Source organism: Onychomys torridus, chromosome 2 (genome assembly GCF_903995425.1).
Source record: "Onychomys torridus chromosome 2, mOncTor1.1, whole genome shotgun sequence".
NCBI lineage: Eukaryota > Metazoa > Chordata > Mammalia > Rodentia > Cricetidae > Onychomys > Onychomys torridus.
Genome location: NC_050444.1, coordinates 133,344,667 through 133,367,232, shown reverse-complemented (window position 1 = coordinate 133,367,232; position 22,566 = coordinate 133,344,667). Strand labels below are relative to the sequence as shown.

Sequence of the window (22,566 nt, the reverse complement as noted above, 5' to 3'; positions counted from 1 at the left end):
CCTGTAGTATTTAAGGCCATATATGCTCCTTGTATTAAGCTAAACAGTCTATTATCTGTGGTCTGTGGGGTAAAGGAGGAGGCATTTGGTAGAGAGGAGGAGAGGGTGCCTACCGGAGTAGGTGCTGGGGTAGCCGCTGCTTTGGCTGGGGCTGGGAGCTTGCCCAGAGTTTTGGGGAGGACTGGATTTGGTCCAATGGGGACAGAGTTAAGATTTTCTATTTGTAATTTTATTTTGAACGTAACTCCTGGGTCTGAGCCCGACTGATACCATCGCAGGCCCCAGGTGCGGCCTGTAGCCCAACCTGAAAATGATCTTCCTTTCTCAGTAAAAGAGATGTTGAGGGGAAGGGACAGTCCCCACATAAAGGATTTTGGTATATTGTTCCAGTAGCATCCACTGGCCCCTGCATAGATCTTGTTATAATTTCGCTTAACAGTTATCGGGGCCCAGGAGGATGAAGGGCGCCAATAGACACTTCCAGTTGTTCCGCATCCCCATGAGGCACAGAAATATTTTTCGAATCCTCCACATTTATATGCCTGGGCAGGATTTCTACCATCTCTGGGACAGACATAAAAGTCAGACTGGGCAAGTCGACAGCATGCGGTGGGACTGCTGCATCCAGTTTAGGCGCGCTGACTATGAGGGGAGCTACCACGACTTGTATTTAACTCGTTGATACCTTTATCTGGGATGTCCCAAGTGTCTAATCCCACAGCCAATTGACAAAAATCAGGGGTCAGTTCCATCCACCATGACAAAGGGGCGTGATTGGCAGACTCTGCCAGACCGTTTCCCCAGTTTGAGAGGTGACCTGCCAAGTGAGTCTTTTAAAAGCATAGGGACTGGCCTGGGCCATAGAGATGGCGGTCAAAATCAAAAGAAAAGGAGAAGCATAGAGGCGGGTTTTCCTGGTCTTGAGGCATGCTGGGAGAGCGATGAGAGCACTCATGGTCCTTCTCCTTCCTTGAGTCACAGGTGTACCTGCAAAAGAAAGATTCATGTCTCAGGGCTAATTCCTGGACCCAAGATTATTATTTATTTTTAGGGGACCCTTTTTACAGAGTAGGGTTTAATTAATCTTGCGAGCAACCAGCAGGCCCCATTTTCCTTGGTGTCATAGATGCATGCGGACCCTTTTCCCCAGATTAATACTGGGTCCGGGCCGCCCCATTTCCCAGTGATGGGATCTTTCCAGAGTACCTGGGTGTATCCTGGGCTGGTCTCTGGGTGCCAGTGCCGTTCGGCTGCAGATTTTCCCAAGCCATCCAAAGTCAAGAAATTTCACACAAAGAGGGCATGTGCAAGCAACATCCTTTGGTTCCCCTTGATAGGGAACAGGGTTTCCTGTGAGCTGAGTTTACTAATAGTATTCTTTAGGGTTTGGTGAGCCCATTCCACAATGCCTTGTCCCTGCGGGTTATAGCGTATTCCAGTGACATGCTTTATCCCCAATTGCAAGCAGAATTGCTTAAATCTATTGCTAGTGTACCCCCGGCCATTGTCAGTTTTATGCATTTTGGCTGTCCCAGCACAGTGAAAACATGTAGCATATGATTGATGACATCCTTAGTGGCCTCCCCACTGTGAGCGGAGGCACTAACAAACCCGCTGAAGGTATCGATGGTAACGTGTACATATTTTAGTTTTCTAAAGGAAGCGACATGAGTGACATCCATCTGCCAAATCTGTCCTGGAACAAGCCCCCTGGGATTTACCCCATAATGGGGCTCGGGCAAAAACACTAGGCATTTTTCACAGCTTTGACAATTTCTCTAGCCTGCTCTCTAGTGAGTGAGTACCTTTGTCTCAAGGTCTGGGCATTAAGGTGGTGTAATTGGTGGGCTTTGCGGGCAGCTGCGATCTGGTCTTGTTCTATAAGCAGAACTAGGGGCGAGCATGTAGCAGCGTCTGCAAGTTCGTTCCCTAGTGCTAGAGGCCCAGGCAGTCCAGTGTGAGCACGAATGTGCCCAATAAAAAAGGGCTTTGACCTTTGGCGGATCAATCTCTGAATCTTTGAAAACATCTCAAAAGTTTGGGTGTTTGGCTGAATTACTGGCACCATGTCCAGGACCTGCAGGGCTCCCCCCACATATCTACTGTCTGAATACAGGTTAAGGGGACGTGCCTCAAATGCTTCGAACACCGCTAGAGCGGCGTAAAGCTCCACCAATTGGGCGGACTTAAAAGGTGTTTTTATAACTCTTTGTTGCTGGTTGTAAACATATGCAGCTTGACCATTCTTTGATCCATCTATAAATACTGTGCAAGCATTGGGAACTGGCTTTAGCTTTGTATTTTTAAGAATGAGAAAGGGGGTGAAAGAAAAATACTGTAACAACTTATCACTAGGCATCTGGGTATCGACTTTTCCCACATAGGAACAAACAAGTGTAGCCCATTCCGGGTGATGTGCAGCTAGCCATTCTAGGTTTTCTTTATCATACGGGATAGTAGTAATGTCAGGTTCCTTCCCGAAATATCTAGTGGAGGTTCTTATTCCCAATATTACTAATTGGCACACTAACAGGGGATACAAAGGAAGAACTTTTCTTTTAGCAACCGGGATGTGTACCCAAAGTAAGGACACAGACTCTTGCCATAACAAGCCAGTGGGGGCAAACTCAGTAGAAAAGACTATTAAATGCACGGGGAAGGCAGGAGAGAAAAACCCGACATGTTGCTGGGTGATGGCCAACTCAACTTTACTGAGTACCTTTTCCGCCTCCACAATGAGGTGTCGGGGAGAGAGGGGATCAGAATCTCCTTTGAGGATATCTTCAAGAGGACGTATGTCCCCCTTTGTCATTTTTAGGTAAGGCCACAGCCATTGGATATCTCCCAGTAGTTTTTGAAAATCATTGAGGCAGAGTAAAGTATCCCTCCTGATCTGAATCTTTTGAGTATAGAGAAGCTCAGGGTGTAATTCGTACCCCAGGAACAGAAAAGGAAATTGTGTCTGAATTTTTTCCGGGGCGATGTGGAACCCTCTGTCTTGTAAGGCCCGTACCAAGCTCTGTGATACTAGATGTGTCCTTTCCGTTGTCTCAGGGTGATCAACAAGTCATCCATATAGTGGATAATATAAGCCTCAGGAAACTGTATTCTAATTGGATCAATGGACTGGGCCACATATTTCTGACAAAGAGTGGGTGAACTGGCCATTACTTGGGGCAGGACCTTCCATTGAAAGCATGGATTTGGTCCAATCTGATTAGTAATGGGAATAGAAAAGGCAAATCTTTTATAATCAGCAGTATGAAGGGGAATAGAGAAAAAGCAAGCTTTAATATCAATAACTATTTTGGCATGTCCTCTGGGGATGGCTACAGGCGAGGGTAGCCCTGGTTGCAACCCCCCCATTGGCATCATAGTTTTGTTAACTTCTCTAAGATCCTGTAATAACCTCCATTTTCCAGTCCTTTTTTTGATGACAAAAAATAGGAGTATTCCATGGGGAGGTAGAAGGTTCGAGGTGCCCTTGGTCTAACTGTTCCTGCACTAACTGAAGGGCAGCCTGGACCTTCTCTTGAGGCAAGGACCACTGGTCTATCCACACCGGGTCATCTGACTTCCATGTTATTTTGTCGGCGTGGCGTGCAGGGAGAGCAGTGTCCTTTAGGAAAAAAGGTCCATAGAACCCGTACCCAATCCTTTTCTGTCTAATTTTGGCTTGGCCATAATAGGTTGTGTGGGCCCTTGTTCATGCCTCCCCAGACCTTTTCCTGATAAGAAGCCCGTTTTTAACATCATTTGGGTCACTTTGTCATTAGGGCTCATCATGATGACTCCCATCTGAGTCATAATGTCACGGCCCCACAGACTGACTGGCAATCCCTCAACTATAAAAGGTTTTACGGTCCCTGTGTTCCCCTCAGGATCCTTCCATTGTAATATTTTTGAACTCTGAAGGGTATTTTGTGTCTGCCCTATCCCTTTTAAATGGGTGGCTGTGGGCTCCAAAGGCCATGCGGCGGGCCAGTGTCTTCTCGAGATAACGGTAGCATCAGCACCAGTATCCAGAAGGCCAAGGAAGGGTTTCCCGTCTAACAGAAGTTTTATAGTGGGTCGGCTTTCAGTCAGTTGCTGTACCCAGAATATGTCAGATGAACCGGGATGAGAGGAACCACGGGAGGGATTTTTATGTTGAAATTTCCCAGTTAATGGGAGTGGTAGGGCCTGAGCTATTCGTTGACCCATGGGGATAGTGACTGGGCCTCGAGAGGCTGAAGCCAGAAATTTTATTTCTCCATGGTAGTTGCCATCAACTATGGATGGGGTGATTGTTAGCCCCTGTATCGAACTGGAAGCTCGGCCGATGACAAGGAAGAACATGCCGGGTGGGGGAGGACCGAAACCCCCCGTTTCTATCACTACGATTCCTTCTTCTGGAGTTACAATTCGGGTGGCGGAGGAACAGAGGTCCAATCCTGCGCTGCTTGGGGTGGCTCTAGATAAGCTTGAGCAAGGTGGGTTAGATTGCCCTGAGGACATGTTGCTGAGGGTGGGCAAAAGGGTTGTTGGTTCCTGACTGGAGAGGGGATGGTTGCTGCGGAGGGGGGCCCCCGGAGCGGGGCCCTCAGCCCGTTTCCCTGAACCGCAGTCAGGGGTTGGCCTGCACTGTCATACGTGGAGCGGCAATCACTAGCCCAATGCCGTCCCCACCTACATTGGGGGCATACCTCGGGGGCTGGACCGCGAGGGTCAGAGTTGGGGGAAGAAGTCCCGGGATTGGGGTTGGTGGGCCTGGGGTTGGTGGGACAGTGGCGAGCGAAGTGGCCTGGGGCTCCGCATCTAAAACAATTTTTTGCTCCTCCTGACTTCCCAGCCATGGGCTGAAGGACAGCACCTATGGCTAGACTGATGGATTTTGAAATTTTGTGTTCAAAAGAGTCTACTTCACTGCACAGCTTAATCATGCCATTAAGGTCCATTGTTTGAGTTTTGCCCCTCAAGGTGGCTCTACAGGCTGCATTGGCATTCTCTAAAGCCAGTTGTTTAACCATGGTGTTTTCAGCACCATCCTCTCCCAAGATCCGCTCAGCGGCTTCCAATAGTCTAGCTACAAATTGAGCATAAGGCTCATTAGCTCCCTGTATTATCTTGGACAGTGAAGTGCTGGCCAACCCCATGGAGGGGACAGCCCGCCATGCCGCTAGAGCTGCTTGGGAGGTTTGTGCCAAGAGTCCTACCGGCAAGTCTCTCTGTTTATTTTCCGTGGTGAAATTGCCTCGCCCTGTCAGCTTGTCTATGGACCAGAAGTGTTTCAGCCCTATCTATAAATTCGGCCTTCCAAGTCAAATATTGGCTATGAGTCAAGACTGATTGGACAATCTTATTCCACTCATGGGGAAGGAGACTACCTCCCTGTCCAAGTCCTTCCAGGACTGAGATGGTAAACGGGGCATTAATGGCATAATTTTTAACAGCTGAATGTAAATCCTTCAGATGTTTAAGTTTTAGTTTCTTAAAAATATGGGAGCCCTGAGAGCCGCGACCATTAGGTTCTCCTGGCTCTCCCCTGTCATCTGCCGGTTCAGCTTCAGCTTCCTCCTTGGAGCCCGAAGCCGCATTATCAGTCTCCCCATCATTTCTCTCTATGTCCCCTCCTTCCTGGTCATTGGACGAGTCTGGGTGTTCTGTTGGTTCCTCTGTTTCCCCTGACTGTCCCGCCTCCCCAGTACTTTGAGGCTGACCAGTCGAGCGAGTTATTACTGGGAAGGAGAGGGATACTGCAGGCGCCCGCCTCTGAGTACTATGTCCTTTTGTGCTTACTTTAGGAGGTGAGGCCATTTTGGTGAGGTCAGTCTGTAGAGTTTGAATCTGGTAGGTGAGGTCCTTAAGCTCCCTTTTTAATGAAAGGACCTCCTTTAGACTACAGACTTGACCTAAAAGAGATTCCTTGGTGGCAAGCAGGCTCTGGACCCCAGGTAACGATGAGGGGGGATCTAAGGGGGCAGAAGGGACAAATTCAGGCAGAGGAGGGGGAGGCCATTGTAAGACATTTGACCCTCCGGTAACCGGAAGGCACCTCTTGAGGGCCGTTAGAGTCTGAGACCTAAGTGGATCGTATCTCTCCCTCCCATAGCAGGCTGCCTCCTCCTCTAAGCTGGTCTCCGAGGTGGGATCTAGCCAATGATCACCCTTGTCTTTGTGGATAACAGGATACAGAGACTTAACGGGAGGGGGAGGTCTGATTAAAGGGGGGTCCAAGTCCTTTTCCAGTACGGGCTCATCTATTAGAGAAGGAGCACGAGAGCCAGTCTCCCCTGTTGCCTTGTTGATGAGGCTGCTTTTGTTTTCGCTTTTACCATCAGTTCTGTCCCGTCTGTCTGTGTTGGCTGTGGCGTTAACCCTCTCATTTTTCTGACCTGCCTTATCTGAAGCTATTTCACCCTTTTTTTCTTTTGGATAGGATACATCATTTAATAGGTCCTCTGCGAGTGCCAGTAAACGTGACACTCTACCATCCTTTTCTGAGTCTTTTAGGATATCTCTTATTACTCCATAGAAGCTGAAAAATGCATCGGGGATATTTTCCCTTTCTTTGAGCATATTATTGATATCTTTTCCTACTTTATTCCAAATCAGAGGGTGAATGCCCGGGCCGTTGATAACCAGCCAGGGACATTTTTCCTCCACAAAACAGAAAAATTCTATCAAGTCTTTCTTTTTTACTCTTATTCCCCTCTCCCTGAGATTATCCTTCATCTCCTTTATGAAGAGAGCTTCTTTAGACAGAACTTTGCCCATGGCTTATGGGACGACAAGTCTTACCTCAAGGTAGCCCACCTCGCACGAGTGATGCTGTCCGGGCGCCTCTACCAAAATGTGTGTGTGTGTGTCCGGCCGGACCTTCTTTTCGTCTGTCGTCTGGTAAGTCACCGTGCCTCGAGCCCCACGTTGGGCGCCACTTGACCCATCCAGCAGATCAGGTTATTTGAGGGTCTCAAGGAGGGAACCACCTGAAAGCCAATGGGGGTGAGAGGAGAAGGAGACCAGGCGCATAAAGAAAGACAGAGTCAGTCTGAGTCACATCAAGGTCTCCTTTATTGGCAGGATGTTGCAGCTTATAAGCAGGATTTCAGGCAGGGAGGGGGAGCAGGGAGGGGAGAGTGGAAAATTTTGAGAAAAAGTCAGGGTGGTCAGGGTGGGGTGTTTTTGGTCCCAGGCTCTTGCAGCTGGGTGATTACAGTTTATTCCAGGTGGCCTATCTAAACATACATTTTGTGGGTTAGGCCAAGGACACCCTGTTTTTGCAAGACTCCATGAAGCAGAAAAACTCAAGACATAACAGTCCTGGGTCAAACAGTCCTGGGTCAGTCTCCAACACACCACCAACGATCTATCCATCTATCTATCTATGTATCTATGTATCCATGTATCTATCTATCTATCTATCTATCTGTCTGTCTGTCTGTCTGTCTGCCTGCCTGTCTGTATCTATCTATCTATCTATCTATCTATCTATCCATCCATCCATCCATCCATCATCTATCTATCTATCTATTTATCTATTTATCTATCTCAATGGACTGGACAGTCTCTTCCTCCTGATTGGCACAGAAATATAATTTCTCTAACATTTGGAAACAAAACCTTCATTTCACTGAAGGGGAACTTGAAGCTTATTAAACTAGTTTTCAGAGAGGCTAGGGGCCTCTAGACAAAGCCCTACAACTGGTACGCAAAGGAGATGGGATTTGAACTCTGTATACACCATTTCTTACATTACCATCCAAAATGTTCACCACCATAGCATCCATCACCCCATGTATTCACTCTCAGGCTGACCTTAGTCTTGGTCTAAACTCTACTTCTCAAAGCTTCTATTTGAAATCTGTTTCCCTAAAATTAAGGTCAACTCCAAATGTCTTCATTTCACTTTGCTGGAGGAAAAACCTATACAAACTTTAACCTCACCAACTAGGCTGACCAAAATTATTAATTTTGGAGACCACACAGCTGAGCATTACATTGTTAGCTTCACACTAATTTTGCAGTAAGTGACATCTCTGCTGTGTGGGTTAAGATAACAGCTGCCTTGGCTGATTTGCAAGGTCATGGAAGCTACTGCTGTTGGCCTGCTGATGTGCAATGGGTAGCTGAAATGAGATAAAAATGTTGGGCATATTTGTCTTTACATTGTGCCTATCTCCTTCTTGTGAGACCCTACTCAGCTCTGTGTGTGCACATGTTGAATATTTGGGAACTATTCTGTCCTGAACCAAACTAGAGGATTGCCTTTGTCTAGATGTATCTTGTTCACCCACCCACCCACCTCTCCACCCCCATTTAAAGGCTAAGAACTCTTACAAGTTGCCATTTACTCAAAGCCCAGACCAGGAAAGCAGTTTTAAAAGTGAAACTCAAGCTCCTGGAAGATGTCTAGCTAGTCCTTGACAAAGGCCATTCCTGCTTCCTTCACTCAGCTTTCCTGTGTATCTGTAACTCCGAGTGGACAAGCTCATTTGTGAGCAAATAGCCCATTTGTCTCTTTTTAGTACTATGGACCAGACTGAGCGCCTTATGCATGCTGGGCAAGCGCTTTGCCACTGAGCTGCATCTCAGGACTCCTTCTCCATCCTTCATCCAGCAAATAAAGTCTTTGTTTTTGAATTCTTAGCGCTCATCTCTTGGGCATTGGTGTTTTTCTTTGCTTTGTTTTGAAACAGGGTCCAGTAAAAAAAAGAAATGCTCCGTGATCTCTTTACCAAAGCACTTTTTGGTGGGTACTTTTGTAAGTAGGACATTTCCCTCCCTGAGATCTGAATTTCCTCTCTCCCACTCTCTTCCAGCAATCCCCTGGTTCTGCCCCATCCTTACTCTGAATACCTCTGTCCTCTGAATGAATTAAACACCTTGGCTCTCTCAGTGTGTCATCCTTATCTGGGCAACACAATCAACTCCTCTAATATTTCTCCATCCTTTCAATTTGTGTGCACTGGGCAGGGTGGAGGGGTGTCTTTCTATGTGGTTCCTGTTTTCCAAAACATACCCAGCAAGTGCTGTCCTGTCACTGTCCTTCCTGAATTCAAACCGTCTTCACCAAAGTCTGGTTGGATGGAATCAGTATTACCTTTACTGAAGTCTTCACTATTTTATGTAATAATGTTGGTTGATGGAGACTCAATGATTCTTACTTGATAGTGTCTCACTGAGGCATTTCTTGGAATAACCTGCTGTGCTTTGATACTTTGGTATCTCAAAAGCCACAGCAGAATTTGGGGCAGGAAAAGTCTGGGTGCTTGTATGGACTATTAGATGCCAAGGATTATCAAATGCTGAGAATGCCTTCCTCCTGCCCCCTGCTGGTGGAAAGACTTGAAGGGAAAATGTAGATCTTGTAAAGATGGGTAAAGTCTGCTTGTGGTGGTGGTGCACACCTTTAATCCCAACACTCGGGAGGCAGAGGCAGGTGGATCTCACAGTTAGAGGTCAGCCTGGTCTATAGAGTGAGTTCTAGGACAGCCAGGACTACACAGAAAAACCCTGTCTCAAAAAAAAAATGAAACAAAACAAAACAAAAAGATAGGTAAAGTCACCTGAAAACCTTCTTCAAATCCAGACTGTCTCCCTGAGTGTGACAGACTCTGGGAAGTCAACAGAGTTTCCCAAGACTCTATAGAACAAACTTGTCTATGCCTCTTTTAAGGTGCCAGGGATTTTACGGGGCCATAAGCTGGGCTTTTGTACTGTTAGAAAATATATCCAGCAATCTTCCTGCCCCAGTTTCCTCAGTGCTGGGATTACAGGCATGCACCACCATTCCTGCTGCCTTGGCAACTTCTAAAATCAAATACTTTAATAACACCACTGCAATTCAGTCCAGACTTGAGCAAAGGTTTATTAAAAGTTCTATCACGTGGGATATTAATGACAAAACCTTGGAACAGTGCTAGTTGGCTGTCACTAGGGTGTCTTCAGGCAACATCTTGAGGGACTGTCATGTTTTCTTCAGTGTTTTATTGACTTGAGTTGGTGAGTTTCTAACTAAATCCACAGCAGACTGGAACACAAACAAACACTAAGCTTTGTTATTGGCTAGTCCTTTCTTAAGAGCAGAATGGCTGCTCTCCCTGGGCTGAGATAGTCTCAGATGTTGCTTGACAACTGGGATGTTAGGAACAGATATGGAATAGAATAAAACAGTGATGTTTTTATGGGGATTCAACGTGCCAACCGTCATGCAGAGAACTTTACCTATTTTGACCTCTCATAACAGTCCCATAAGGTGGTTGTTTGCTATAATCATTACCATCATCCCAATCTTATAGACAAGGCATCAGTCTACAAGGTGCAAGCTTGTAATCCTGATTATTTAAGTCAGATAATGTGTCAACTGTGAACTGAGAGGGTGCCTGCTGAAGGATCTGGTGTATCATATATCCTGAGGCCCAGGAGAGTGATGCATTGATGATGAACAATCCCTATATCCTATTCCTTTTTTAAAAAAATTATTTATTTTTATTTTATGTGCATCAGTGTTTTGCCATGGTTGTTGGGTCCCCTGGAATTGGAATTACAGACAATTGTGAGCTGCTATGTGCTTGCTGGGACTTGAACCCAGGTCCTCTGGAAGAGTAGCCAGTGCTCTTGACCACTGAGCCATATCCCCAGTCCCCCTATATCTTATTCCTAATGTGATGTTGAATATTGTCAACTTGATGGGATCTGGAATCACCTAGGAGACAACCTTTGAGGGTGCTGTGAGGGTTTATCTGGATTAGGTTAGCCTCTGGTTATGCCTGTGAGGGCTTATCTAGGTTAGGTTAGCTGAGGTGGGAAGACCCACCTTAACTGTAGTTAGCACCACTCTGTAGACCAAGGTCTTGCACTGAATAAAAAGAAGGTATCAGGCTGAGCATGAGCACTCACTTTCCTCTGCTTCCTGACGATGCCTGCAACACGAGCAGCTGCCTCGGGCTCCTCAGTTGCCATCATTTCCCCACCACGACATATTCTAGAACTGCATGCCAATATGAACTTTTCCTTCCTTTAGCTGTTCCTGTTAGGGCGTTCTACCACCATGAATGGAGACATGAGGTCACTTTCCCTCTTCTGAAGACTATTCTGGCTCCTGGTTGAGGTGACATGAAGTTATTGATTTGGGGTCCTTTGGATTGCCTTGTATTGGCGTCCTGCATTGATTTAATAGGCCCCATTATCAGGCACTGTCACTCAACAGCCCATGTTAACGATTCTTCCCTTGTGTCACAGCCTCTGCTGGCCCTGGAAACAGAAGTGAAGCAGACACTTGGCCCTCTGTCTCCAGGCAGATCCCTTGATGCTTGAGAATAGCCCACCTTCTAGAATATGAGCAGGTCATACAGGAATCCACATTTGCACATCATCTCCCTTACCCATCAGTGATTCTTGCCCATCCCCTGTGTGATAAGGAGCAATAGGGATTGAGGGCTGCAGACTGTTTTGGGGGGTCCAGTTGTAGCCTTTTGTGTTCTGGTGGCCTTACTCAGTGGCTCCTCCCCAGCCTGTTACTTTGAGGAAAGCCCTCTTCACATCTTTGTTTCTAAGGCTGTAGATAATAGGGTTGAGAAAGGCAGAGATGACATTGTAGAACAGGGCCAGTTTCTTGTCCCTCTCTGGGGAGGCGTTGGCCCCAGGGTTCATGTACATAAACATAGCAGGACCACAGAACATGGTGACCACAGTGATGTGGGAGGCACAGGTGGAAAAGGCCTTCAGCCGACCTTGGGCTGAGCGGATCCTCAGAATGGTAGCAAAGATGCAGACATACGAGGCCAGGATGAAAGAAAGAGGTACCAGGAGAAGGATGAAACCCAGGATAAAATCAACTTGGTCGTTGAGGGATGTGTCTGCACAGGCAAGCTTCAGAACAGCAGGGACCTCACAGAAGAAGTGATTGATCTCATTGGGGCCACAGTAGGGCAGCCTCATAGTGAAGACAGTGTAGACTAGTGAACAGCTGACACCCCATAGTCCACAGAAGACCACCATTGCTCCACACAGCCAAGGCCTCATGATAACCTTGTATCTGAGTGGGTGGCAAATGGCTACATATCTGTCATAGGCCATGACAGAGAACAACCAACCTTCAGTGATGCCTAACACCAGAAAGATGTACATCTGGGCCACACACCCAGAATAGGAGATAGTTTTCTTCTGGCAGACAAGGTGCACCAGCATCTGGGGCACTGTGGTGGTGACATAGCTCATATCCAGCATGGACAGGACACTGAGGAAGAAATACATGGGTGTGTGGAGGCGGGAGTCCAGGTGGATCAAGGTGACAATGAGTCCATTGCCCACGAGTGTAGAGAGGTAGAGGAAAAAGAAGACATTGAAGAGGATTACATTAACTTGGAAATCCCTGGAGAAGCCCAGAAGGATGAACTCTGACACAGAGCTGTGATTCTCCCAGGAGAAGCCTTGCATTCTTCTTCCACTGCAGAAAGAAATGGGCCAAGCACTACAGCTTAGAATGCGCATCCAGGTGCTTTGCCCATTCTAAGACCTTAATCATCCATGGGATTGATGCCAGTTCAGAGACTGAAGTCTAAATTTGGAATACTTAGCTTCTCAGGCCAGAGCCCCCAGCACATCGTTTCCTTTCCTTTCCTACCATCGTCTCCCCAAATGCCACCTGCTTTCCTCTCTCTTGGGACCCCACCCTTACACACTACACTGCTTCTCATCTCCCTGGTGCAGGCTACAGAGTAGGGATGAGGATGAAACACTCCCCCTCCTGTCAAAAGGCCTGTCTCCTGTCCAGAGGCCTGTCTTTTGGTGATTCAAACATCTGAGAGAGTCAGAGATGTGGGAAGGATACACAACTTCATAAACAAGGGAAGAGTTTAGTAAATTTTACCGTAACAGTGTTTATCGATCCTCTAGAAGCTTTTGACACTTTCTTTAAGACGAGTTACTCAACAGTTCTGCATCTTCCTCTCCTTACTCACCCCCAAAGCAAGAGTCTTCCTGCTGGACTCTATAAAGTTGACTTTGACTTAAGACAGAGCAGTAGCTACCTCCCATGCTTTGAGGAGGAAGTCAGAGCTCACTGGGTTCTGACGGGGGGAGGACTAGGCTGCAAATGAGTGAGATGAGATGTCAGGATCAAGACCTGAGGTTGGGGGAGCTTAGCAAAGGTGGAAAAAGAGGTCAGAGCATGTGTACACCAAAAGATGAGATAACAAAATGAAAGAGAAGTGAAATAGCAAGAACTATGAGGAAAAACAAGCTTCATAAGTGGCAGGTCCAGCAGGACAGGAATGAAGGGACAGAGGTAAGGTTGATGTGGACACAGATGCATGAGACTGTGGTTGTCAGAGAGCTCAAGTCTACATTCCCATAGACCAGACTCAGCGACTCTTTCTTCGTGGCAGCTTGTGTACAAAGTGAAGAAGATCTGACCCAGGGGTTGAAAATCAGATGCCTTGCCTCATCTAGATAAAACCACTGGTTGATGCCAACAAAAAAGATGTTACAGAACAAGTGTAAAACCTTCCTGCCTCATTTGACTAAAACTTCCAACCATAATGGCACACACCTCTGAACACCCAGAAGCCTGAGACAAGAAGATATTGAGTTCCAGGCTAACCTGGGTCACACAGAGAATTCAAGGGCTACATAGTGAGCCCCTGTGTAAAAGAAAAGAACAATCCAAGTATAGAAAGCCCAGGTGAGATGGCAGGTTATTGGGAAATACCAGATCAGCATGAGGCTACATCATTGAGAAAGGATCCTGGTAAATCAGAACTGGTGACACAGTCTGTGTCTGCCATAGCCTGTATGCTGAACAGCATTCTCGTGCCTGGACCATACCTTAAGGGGGCTGTGGACAAATAAAAACAGGCCAGAAGGAAGGATCTGGAGGTAATATTGTGTGGGAAGGGTTGAAACAAAGAGGGACATTTCTCCTATAGAACTGAAAAGTTAAGAGCATTCCAGAACCAGAGAACAGAGTTCTCACTCTGTAAGTCTACAACTTACAAGTCATGTGGAGACACAGACAAACTTTTTTATGTGGGCTCAGATAAGTCTTACCCTTAGAGGTTCCAAGAGATGAAGTTGGGAGTCATCAAGAAGGAAGGTTTTAGTGTAATGACATGTTACTGGGAGCAGCTCTAAGATGTGCTCAGCTGTCCTGGGATTCTGGACTCCATTAAAGAATCAACAAAAACTGAACAGCCACCTGCATGAATGCACTGTGGCCAGTCCTGATCATTCATGATGGGGTTGTAGAGTCTCCAGCATGCTCCAGAGGGAAGGAAAGAGGACTTTGCCACATTTGTCTCTTCTCTTGTTCTCCAGCTTCCCCTAAACCCGGCGCCCAAGCTACTGCAGAAACTCCTAATAGGCATCTCATTGTCAGTCCCTGATTAAAAAAAAAAACTGACCAGACTCTGATGCAGAATGGAGAAAATGGGAAGGATGGTACAGAATGGAGATCAGTAACAGAACCAGGGATAGGTGAAGGAGTCAGCCCAATTACGATCACCCTGGAGGGAATGGTTAGTATGCCAGGCTCCACTCTGCTACTTCTCTGTCCTCCAACAAGACTGCGAGCATCTTCCTAGTTCCAGGGTCTGCCTCCAGCTTCCTGACTCTCATAAAGCCCCAAATAAGCTATTTTAAAGCCGTTACTGTAAGTTCTAATCTCCACCTTTACCTTCACTACCTGTCAGTCCCCTTGCCCTGTTTCTCAACCTAAGGACCCAAATCCTGGAATGCTGAGGGGAAACCACTGCTTCGTTTCCACAGACACAGCCTCCTCCTCCTCCTCCTGCTTTTCTCTGTTGCAACTGAATAACATAACAACAAATAAAGAGATGCAAAGAAACAGAGAGAGCCACACAGAGACATCAGTGACCAGAGCAGCAGAGAGATCAGTGAGAACAGAAGCCAGGGCTGAAATTCTTGGTGTGAGCAGAAGGGAGTTGGAAGCAGGCAGCTGTGGTGCAAACAGATGGTTTTGGGGTTGGGGATGGGAGATGGGGTGGGGCTGATGGGGACAGATGGAACACATCGGGTAGGACTGTGTGACTGTGTATCTCAGGCAACTACCTCTGCCTCTCCCTTCCTTACCTGTCCCGGACTCTGTGTAAAGGTTGAGCCAGGAGCAGGCTAGGTTTTCCTTTAACATTCTGCTCCCAGTTCTCAGAGAAGACAAGCTTCTTAATGAGCCTTCAGGGCCTTCGGGTCCTCTGGGTCTCACTGAAGCCCTCCCAGACCCAGAGCACACATTTCACCATTTCCCTTGGCACAGAAGGCCCCATAGCGAAGTCCTTGATCCTCCCAAGTCCTCTGTTCCTGAGTCCTTTCCTTTTTTGCTGTCCAGTGGAGATGGATGTGTGAAAATGAAGCGGAGTAAATACAAGGCCAGGGTCTATGGAGGGGGCTTAGCTGGTAAATAACTTATTGCCCACACATGAGGAGCTGAGTTTAAAGCCTAGAACCCATCCATGTAAAAGTCAGACATGGTGATGTGTACTTGCATTCACACAGATGAGGAAGCAGAGACTGTGGGATCTTTAGGGTTTGCTCTCCAGCTACCTTAGCCTCATAGGTGAGCTCCAGGCCAACAAGAGACTCTGTCTCTAAATAAGGTGGATAGCACCTGGGTAGCAAACTAAGGTTGATATTCAGACCTATGTGCACATGCACCTGCATATACATGTGAACATGCACACATACACAGGGAAGACTTGGAAGGATGAAGGCTGGACATACATGTTGGGGAAGCTTTCCATGGGTCATAAAAATGAATGTGTTTCTCGGGGCCTGTGGGGGTCAAGCACCGGAGCTCTTGCCCTTGGCCTCCAAAGTGTCTCATTCTCTATCATGCTCCGCTGGGCACTGGGCTACGTTGTGTCCTGAAATTTTGTAGTCCTGAAATACTTTGTCTTTCTGGGGGAAAAGGAACATGACTTAAGCAACAGAGGGATTCTTCATGAAGCCTGGGCCAAGATGAGGCAATGGATAAATACTCTACTTGAGAGCAAAAATCCAAGAATTCCGGCAATCAAATCCTGGTTATACCACTTAATAATACAGTAATAGTTGACAAGACACCAACCCTCTGTACCTCGGTTTCCACAACACCAAACTGAAACAATAATAGTATAGGGTAGTTATAGGGTTAACTATGAGCACATGTGAAGTAAATGTGATAAAATATGCATATAATTTAGGCTGGATGTGATGTTCCAATTGACTTATTCCAACCAATGCTCATAAATCTGTCCCCACTGGATTTCAAGATAGAATATGAAGAGGTCATGGGTTCCAAAGGACCTTGGATTGGGAAAGTCAAGGGTCTTGAGTGTGAGGACCTTGGGTGCCAGGGTAAGGTGATGAAAGATGTGCTCAGGGCTTAGAAAGGCTGTGATAGAACCTGGAATAGCCCATGGCACAGAAGGTATATAAAACCTGAGAATAGGGGCTGGGGAGATGGCTTAGTTGTTGAAGTGTCTGCTGAGCAAGCATAAGGATCTGAGTTTGGATTCCAGGAATCCAGGTAAAATCTGGGTACTATATCTGTAACCCTAATTCTTAGTGGTTAGGGGCAAAGACAAACAGATCCTTGGCCACTCAGCCTAGCTAACTGGTGAGTTTCAAGTTCAGTGAGAGATCCTATTAAAAAAATAAGATAGGAAGCCCTATCATTGAGTTATTGGGAGTGAAGCTTCCCTACCAATTGTGAGACACAATCACATAGCAATTTTCTAGTCCTCTGGTTCTTACAGTCTTTCTACCCCCTCTCCCAAGATGTTCCGTTGAGCCTTAGGTGTGGAGTTTGTGTTGTAGATGTATTAACTTGGGCTGGACAACCCAAAATCAGTTGCTCTATGCATTTTGACTAGTTGTGATTTTCTGTAATGGTCTCTGTCTGCTGCAAAGAGGAGCTTCTTAGATGAGGAGGTGAAACCACAGTTATCTGTGGATAAATCATAAGTGCTGTGATTTAAGTCTGACTAATGACCTTGGAGCAGTTTTCTTGACAATATTTATTACATTATTAGATAAAATTATTTTACATGTTCTTGAGAGCTTTTAGTCAATATTTACGAGAGATGTCAATTTATAGTTGTCTTTTCTCCTGATGTCTTGGCTTTGGTGAAGGATGTGTTGGAATTTCTACTTTCTCTTTTGTCTGTTTTAAAGTTTGGAAGGATTGGTGTTGAGCTTCATGGGCAGAGTTGTCAGTGAACCACCTGGTCCTTGAGCTCTTCTTTGAGAAGTGGATAAATTACTAATTAAATCAGCTAATGTGCTGTATTTTAACTTTCTACTCCGTTTTTAAACAGTTCTACTACTTTCTATCTTCCTAAATTTGACAAGCCTTAAGGCTACTTGACTTGCTGGAGTACATTATTAGTAGTACTTCCCTATAATCTTTGTGGGAGCCCCTTAGTAAGGTTCCCTCTTTCACTGCAGGTTTTAATAACTGATCTCCTCTCTGCTTTTCCTTTGGCCAATCTCACTTTTGTCAATTCATTGATCTTTTGAAGAAACCATTCTTTATTCCATTCATTTCTCTGATGTTTTTCTACCTCCCGTTTTACTTATGCTTGAATCTTTGCTTTCCCGATAGTTTGCTTCCTGCTTGTTCTCTTTTGCATTTGATTGATGAAATAAGATCTCCTACTCTATCCTGGATCAGCCTCAGACTGTCAGCAATCCTGCGTCAGGATCCTAAGTGCTGAAGTCTCAGGCATGAACCATCACACCATGGTGGTTTTCTTTTATATAGTCACTTTCTTAAGTTAGTGAGTTGAGATCCTCCTCCTCCTCCTCCTCCTCCTCCTCAATACAGAATTTTATAACTTAGAATTTCCCCATAAGCATCATTTTTGCTGAAATGGCTATTATTTGTGCCTGCAACATTTTGCCAAACTTGTTAGTTCTAGAAGATCTTTTTCTTTAATCTAAAAAAAAATGTGTATTTTATGTAAATGGGTGTTTTGTCTACATGTACATCTGAAACCAAAAGAGGACATTGGATTCCCTGGGACTATAACAATAGACAGGGGTAATATGCCACAGGGTGCTGGGAACTGAAGAACAGTCAGTGCTCCTAACCACTGAGCTATTTCTCCAGCTCCTTTCTTTTTTCTTTTCATTTCTTTGTTTTTCTAGATGGGGTCTCTCTACATAGGCTCTGACTATCCTGGAACTCACTATGTAGACCACACTGGGACTAAAGGCATGCTCCACAATGTTGGGTGAGGTTTTTTTATATGTTTGTTTGTGTGTGTGTGTATTTGGACGGTTGATTTGGATTAAAAATGTGTGTGTGTGGTGTGTGTGTGTGTATGTGTGTGTGTGTAAATGTCTGCATATATATGTGAACTGCTTGTGTGACTGATGCCCATGGAGGGTAGAAGGTGTCAGATGCCCTAGAGCTGAAGTTATAGGTTTCTGTGAGCCACATGGCATGGGTGCTAGGAACCAAACTCCCATCCTCTGCAAGAGCAGCAAGCTCTCATCTCTCCAGCCCCCTGTTTTAGACACAAAGTCTTATGTACCTCAGCATCTTTGTGTGTGAAGTTACATGGGGGTTTTTGTAGATGTCTTTTATTGGAGCAAGGAAGTCCCTTTCTAGTCTCAATTTTGAGTGGGTTATGACTTTTTAAGAAATAATTTTGCTTTGTTGATATTACTTTGTTTTATTTTGTTTTACCATGAACTAGAGAAAAGACATCCAAGCTATTTGCATTTGAGATAACTTTATGGAAATGTATTTGATACATCTTAACAGATCTTTCTGTTCAAAGTATTCAAGGCCAAGATGCAGGCTGTACTCTGTAAGATTTCTTCCATTCTTCCTTTTAAAATAATTTATTGGAAATAGATTCTTCTCTCATACAATACATCCCAACCACAGTTTCCCTTCTCTCCACTCCTCCCAGCCTCCAAATCCCAGCTTCCTCTCCCCCAGATTCACTCCCCCTCCATTTCCTCTTCAGAAAAGAGCAGGCCTCCAGGAGACAGCAGCCAAACAGGACCAAACAAGATACAATAAGACAAGGCAAAGCCCTCATATCGAGGCTGGACAAGCCAACCCAATAGGAGGAAGAGTCCCAAGAGCAGGCAAAAAGAGGCAGAGGTACACCAGCTCCCACTGTTAGGAGATCCCACAAAAACGCCATGCTAACAATCATAACATTTACACAGAGTATCTGCTGCAGATCCACACAGGTCCCATGCTTGGTGAGTCCATGTGAACCCTGCTCAGTTGATTCTGTGGGACATATTCTCCTGTCCTCCATCTCCTCTGACTCCTACAATTCTTCCTCCCCCATTCTGCAGGGTTCTCTGAGCTCTGTGGGAAGGGACCCAATGGAGAACTCCAATTTAGACTCTTTCTCCCTATGTCTGTCTGTGGGTCTCTGCACCTGCTGCCATCTGCTGCTAGAGAAAGCCTCTCTGATGATGACTGGACAAGGCGCTGATGTATGAGTATAGAAGAACATCATTAGGAATCACTTCATTGACTTTTTTTTTGCCAGTCATGTTTGGTTCTACCCCAAACAAGACTCCATTGTACAGGTTGATGTCCTCTTTGCCTCTAAGGCCAGAGTTGAATGCTTAGTCCATGGTATTAAGAATTCTTAAACTTTTAAGATCTGAAAATAAATAGGAAATTTCCTGAAGAAACACACAAGGCATTTTTATAAACAGGTGAAAAGACATTAGGAAAGTGTGGGGTATGGGTATCTATTGGACCTGCCTATGCAGACGCCTGAGAGGTCGGTGGTAGCCCAAGCACAGCAGTCGTGTTGGGAGGTAGAGAAACTGGGTGGGCCTGCTGTGGGTTTCAGTTCTCTGAGAACTCCAAGAAGAAAGCCCCTTTTGACTCCACAGATGCCCCTCACATGCCCCCTCTAATGACCCCAGAGCATTTTTCTTAATAAGTCCCCAAGAAACACAATGAGCATGCATTGCTGACAACTCTGTTTCTATCTGTAGAAAACCCAGGGCTGTCCCCCTTGGAGGCTGAGTCCTTCAGGCACTAAGCCCACCCTGGAGACTCCCTCTGCAGTCCCACATCACCCCAGAGCTGTGTTCTTTCGTGCTTGGGGGCTATTAGCAGAAGTGTAAGCCACAATTGCTTTCTATTCTGGAGGAAACAGCTAACGAGCAAAGCACACTGTTAGCATTTATTGGTCTTTTGTAACATTTCAGCCATTCTTGGCCTACAGACAATTTTTTTAATTTTTTCTTATTTTTTTAATTATTTTAAAAAACTATACAATCTATTCTGATCCTATTCTTTCACCGCATCCAACTCCTACCCATTCCATTTCATGTTACTTCTCTCTCAAAAAAGTCAAAACAAACAAATAAAATCAAATAAGACAGAACAAAAACCAAAAACAATAAAAAGCACACCAAAAAAAAAAAAAAAAACCAAAACTTATTTCAAAGCAGTTAAAAGCAGCAGGGATGTTTTTAATTTGATCTTGTGTTTATGTGAAGAATGCTTAATTTAAAAGATTTGCTTGTATTACTTTTTGCTAAGCATTTTAATAATTTGCCTTAAACTAGAATGATAAAAAATCCAATACAGAAAAGGTTTATTAATTTTATTTTGTCTGTGTGAATGTTTTGCTCTCATGCATGTTTGTTCTCTTGGTGCCTACTTGGTGTCCTCAGTGGCCAAGAGAGGGCATCAGATCCCCTGAAACTGGAGTTACAGATAGTCGTGAGCCACCATGTGGGTACTGGAAATTGAACCTGGATCCTCTGCAAAAGCAGCAAGTGTTCTAAACCACTGAGCCATTTCTCCAGCTATTGATAGAAATTTTAATTGATTTGAAACATCAGTAGTGGTTTGGTTCCTAAATAATGTGGCAGCTGATGTTACGAGTGTGCCCCATTAAAATCATCCCCCCCCCCTCTCTCTAGCATGACTGTATGTGCAATTGCTACCATGACTGTCCCCATAACACCTGGCTGGACAATGAATCTGTTCTTCACATCCGAGGTTGAGAAACCCAAGCTTTTGTTGATAGTTGAATGCTCTGGAGTGGTCACGCACATCATTACTTAAATGCAAAGCCCTCTTCCTATCCAAGGTCTAAAACAATTTTCTAGTACAGCCAATGGAACATGTCACCATCCCCATTTGAGTCAGAAGAGGACTGGATTCTAGAGAGTGTGGTTCATTTTTCTTTAGATCTCAATAAATTGAGCCAAGGTCAAAGCCCAGGGTCCTTCCACTGTCTCTGGCAGCAGAGAAAATTGAAGGGAAAATCAGTTGTTGAATCCAAATACTTCCTTTGTAAGCAAAAGTCTGTGTGCCTGGAAGCCACAACTGGAGCAGACACAATGAAATGGGAAAGAGGCCCATAAAAGGGAAGGTCTGAGAGCAGAGCTGATCAACTCAAAACAGAAGGATGGACCAAGGAGGAACACCTCCTACCAAGAAACATGGACTGAGACATCGCTGTTTCACTGCATAACCTATTAGCTTGGGCTGCAGAACTCTGGCGAGGAAGGGCTGGTTTCTCAGTGTAGCACTAGACTCCAGGGATCTGGCCCTGGTGTTATTACCTGAGGATAAGAATCTTTTTCTTTTTTTGAGACAAGGTCTCATCATATAATTCTGGCTGTACTTGAACTCTCTGTGTAGACCAGGCTGGCCTCAAATGCACAGAGATCCACCTACCTCTGCCTCCAGAGTGCTGGGATTAAAGGTGTGCACCGCCATGCCCAGCTAGAGTAATACTCTTAAGTCTTTTTATCTTGCCTCAGTCATAGCCATTCATTGTCTCAGCTAAGCCTCAGATTTTCTCTTGGATGTTTCAGAGTTACATCGTGTAATACATAAGAACCTGGGCCTTGGAACTAGTCCCTGAGTTCAAACTCCAGCTATGTCACTTTCTAGCTTGATTATTTATTAGTCAATTATTACTGATTAATATTTCCAGAAAATTATTTAGTGTTTTAGTGTCTTTATTTGTACAAAGGAGATATAACACACCTCTAGAGTTAACAAGTGAATTAAAATAATAATTACTTATCAGTCAGGCATGGTGAACACATCTGTATTTCCAGATATCCAGGAATCTAATTACTTAATCACATGAATTCAAAACCAGCCTAGGCAATGTAGTGAGACCCCACTCAAGAAAAAGAGGATGAAGAGGGGAAGGAGGAGGAGGAGGAGAAGGGGGAGAAGGAAAAGGAGAAGGAGGATATGAAAACCACCACAAAAAGAAAGAAAAAATAAAGCATTGATTGACTGTTACACAAATGTAATGTTAGTATCATTTGGACATAATGCATATTACCAAACACAATTGACAACTGAAAATTAAATCCCAAAGAAATTAGGTGACTGTTCCAAACCCATGTGACTTTTCCAAAGCCATAGAAGGTCAATGAAATGGCTAGATCTTGGGCACGATTCTTTGAGTCTTTTCCTATTCATTAGCAAATTGATGTGAAAAGTTTTTTCTTGTGTTTCCCTCATCCTGAGAATCCTCTCTCATTTACTCCAAGAACTTCAGCAAAACTGTGGGTGGCAAACACAAGGGACCAGAGGTGCTGCAGACAGCCTTGCTCCATGGC

The 22,566-nt window shown here is 45.2% G+C and overlaps 1 protein-coding gene across 1 annotated transcript; it reads right to left on the bottom strand.

Annotated features, from left to right (window-relative positions):
- Nucleotides 1–11,472: 11,472 nt before the first annotated feature.
- LOC118578685 (putative olfactory receptor 2B3) lies at nucleotides 11,473–12,420 on the bottom strand. The gene has a single exon (XM_036179836.1). It carries the CDS (start codon nucleotides 12,418–12,420, stop codon nucleotides 11,473–11,475), a length of 948 nt encoding a protein of 315 aa, XP_036035729.1.
- Nucleotides 12,421–22,566: the final 10,146 nt, after the last annotated feature.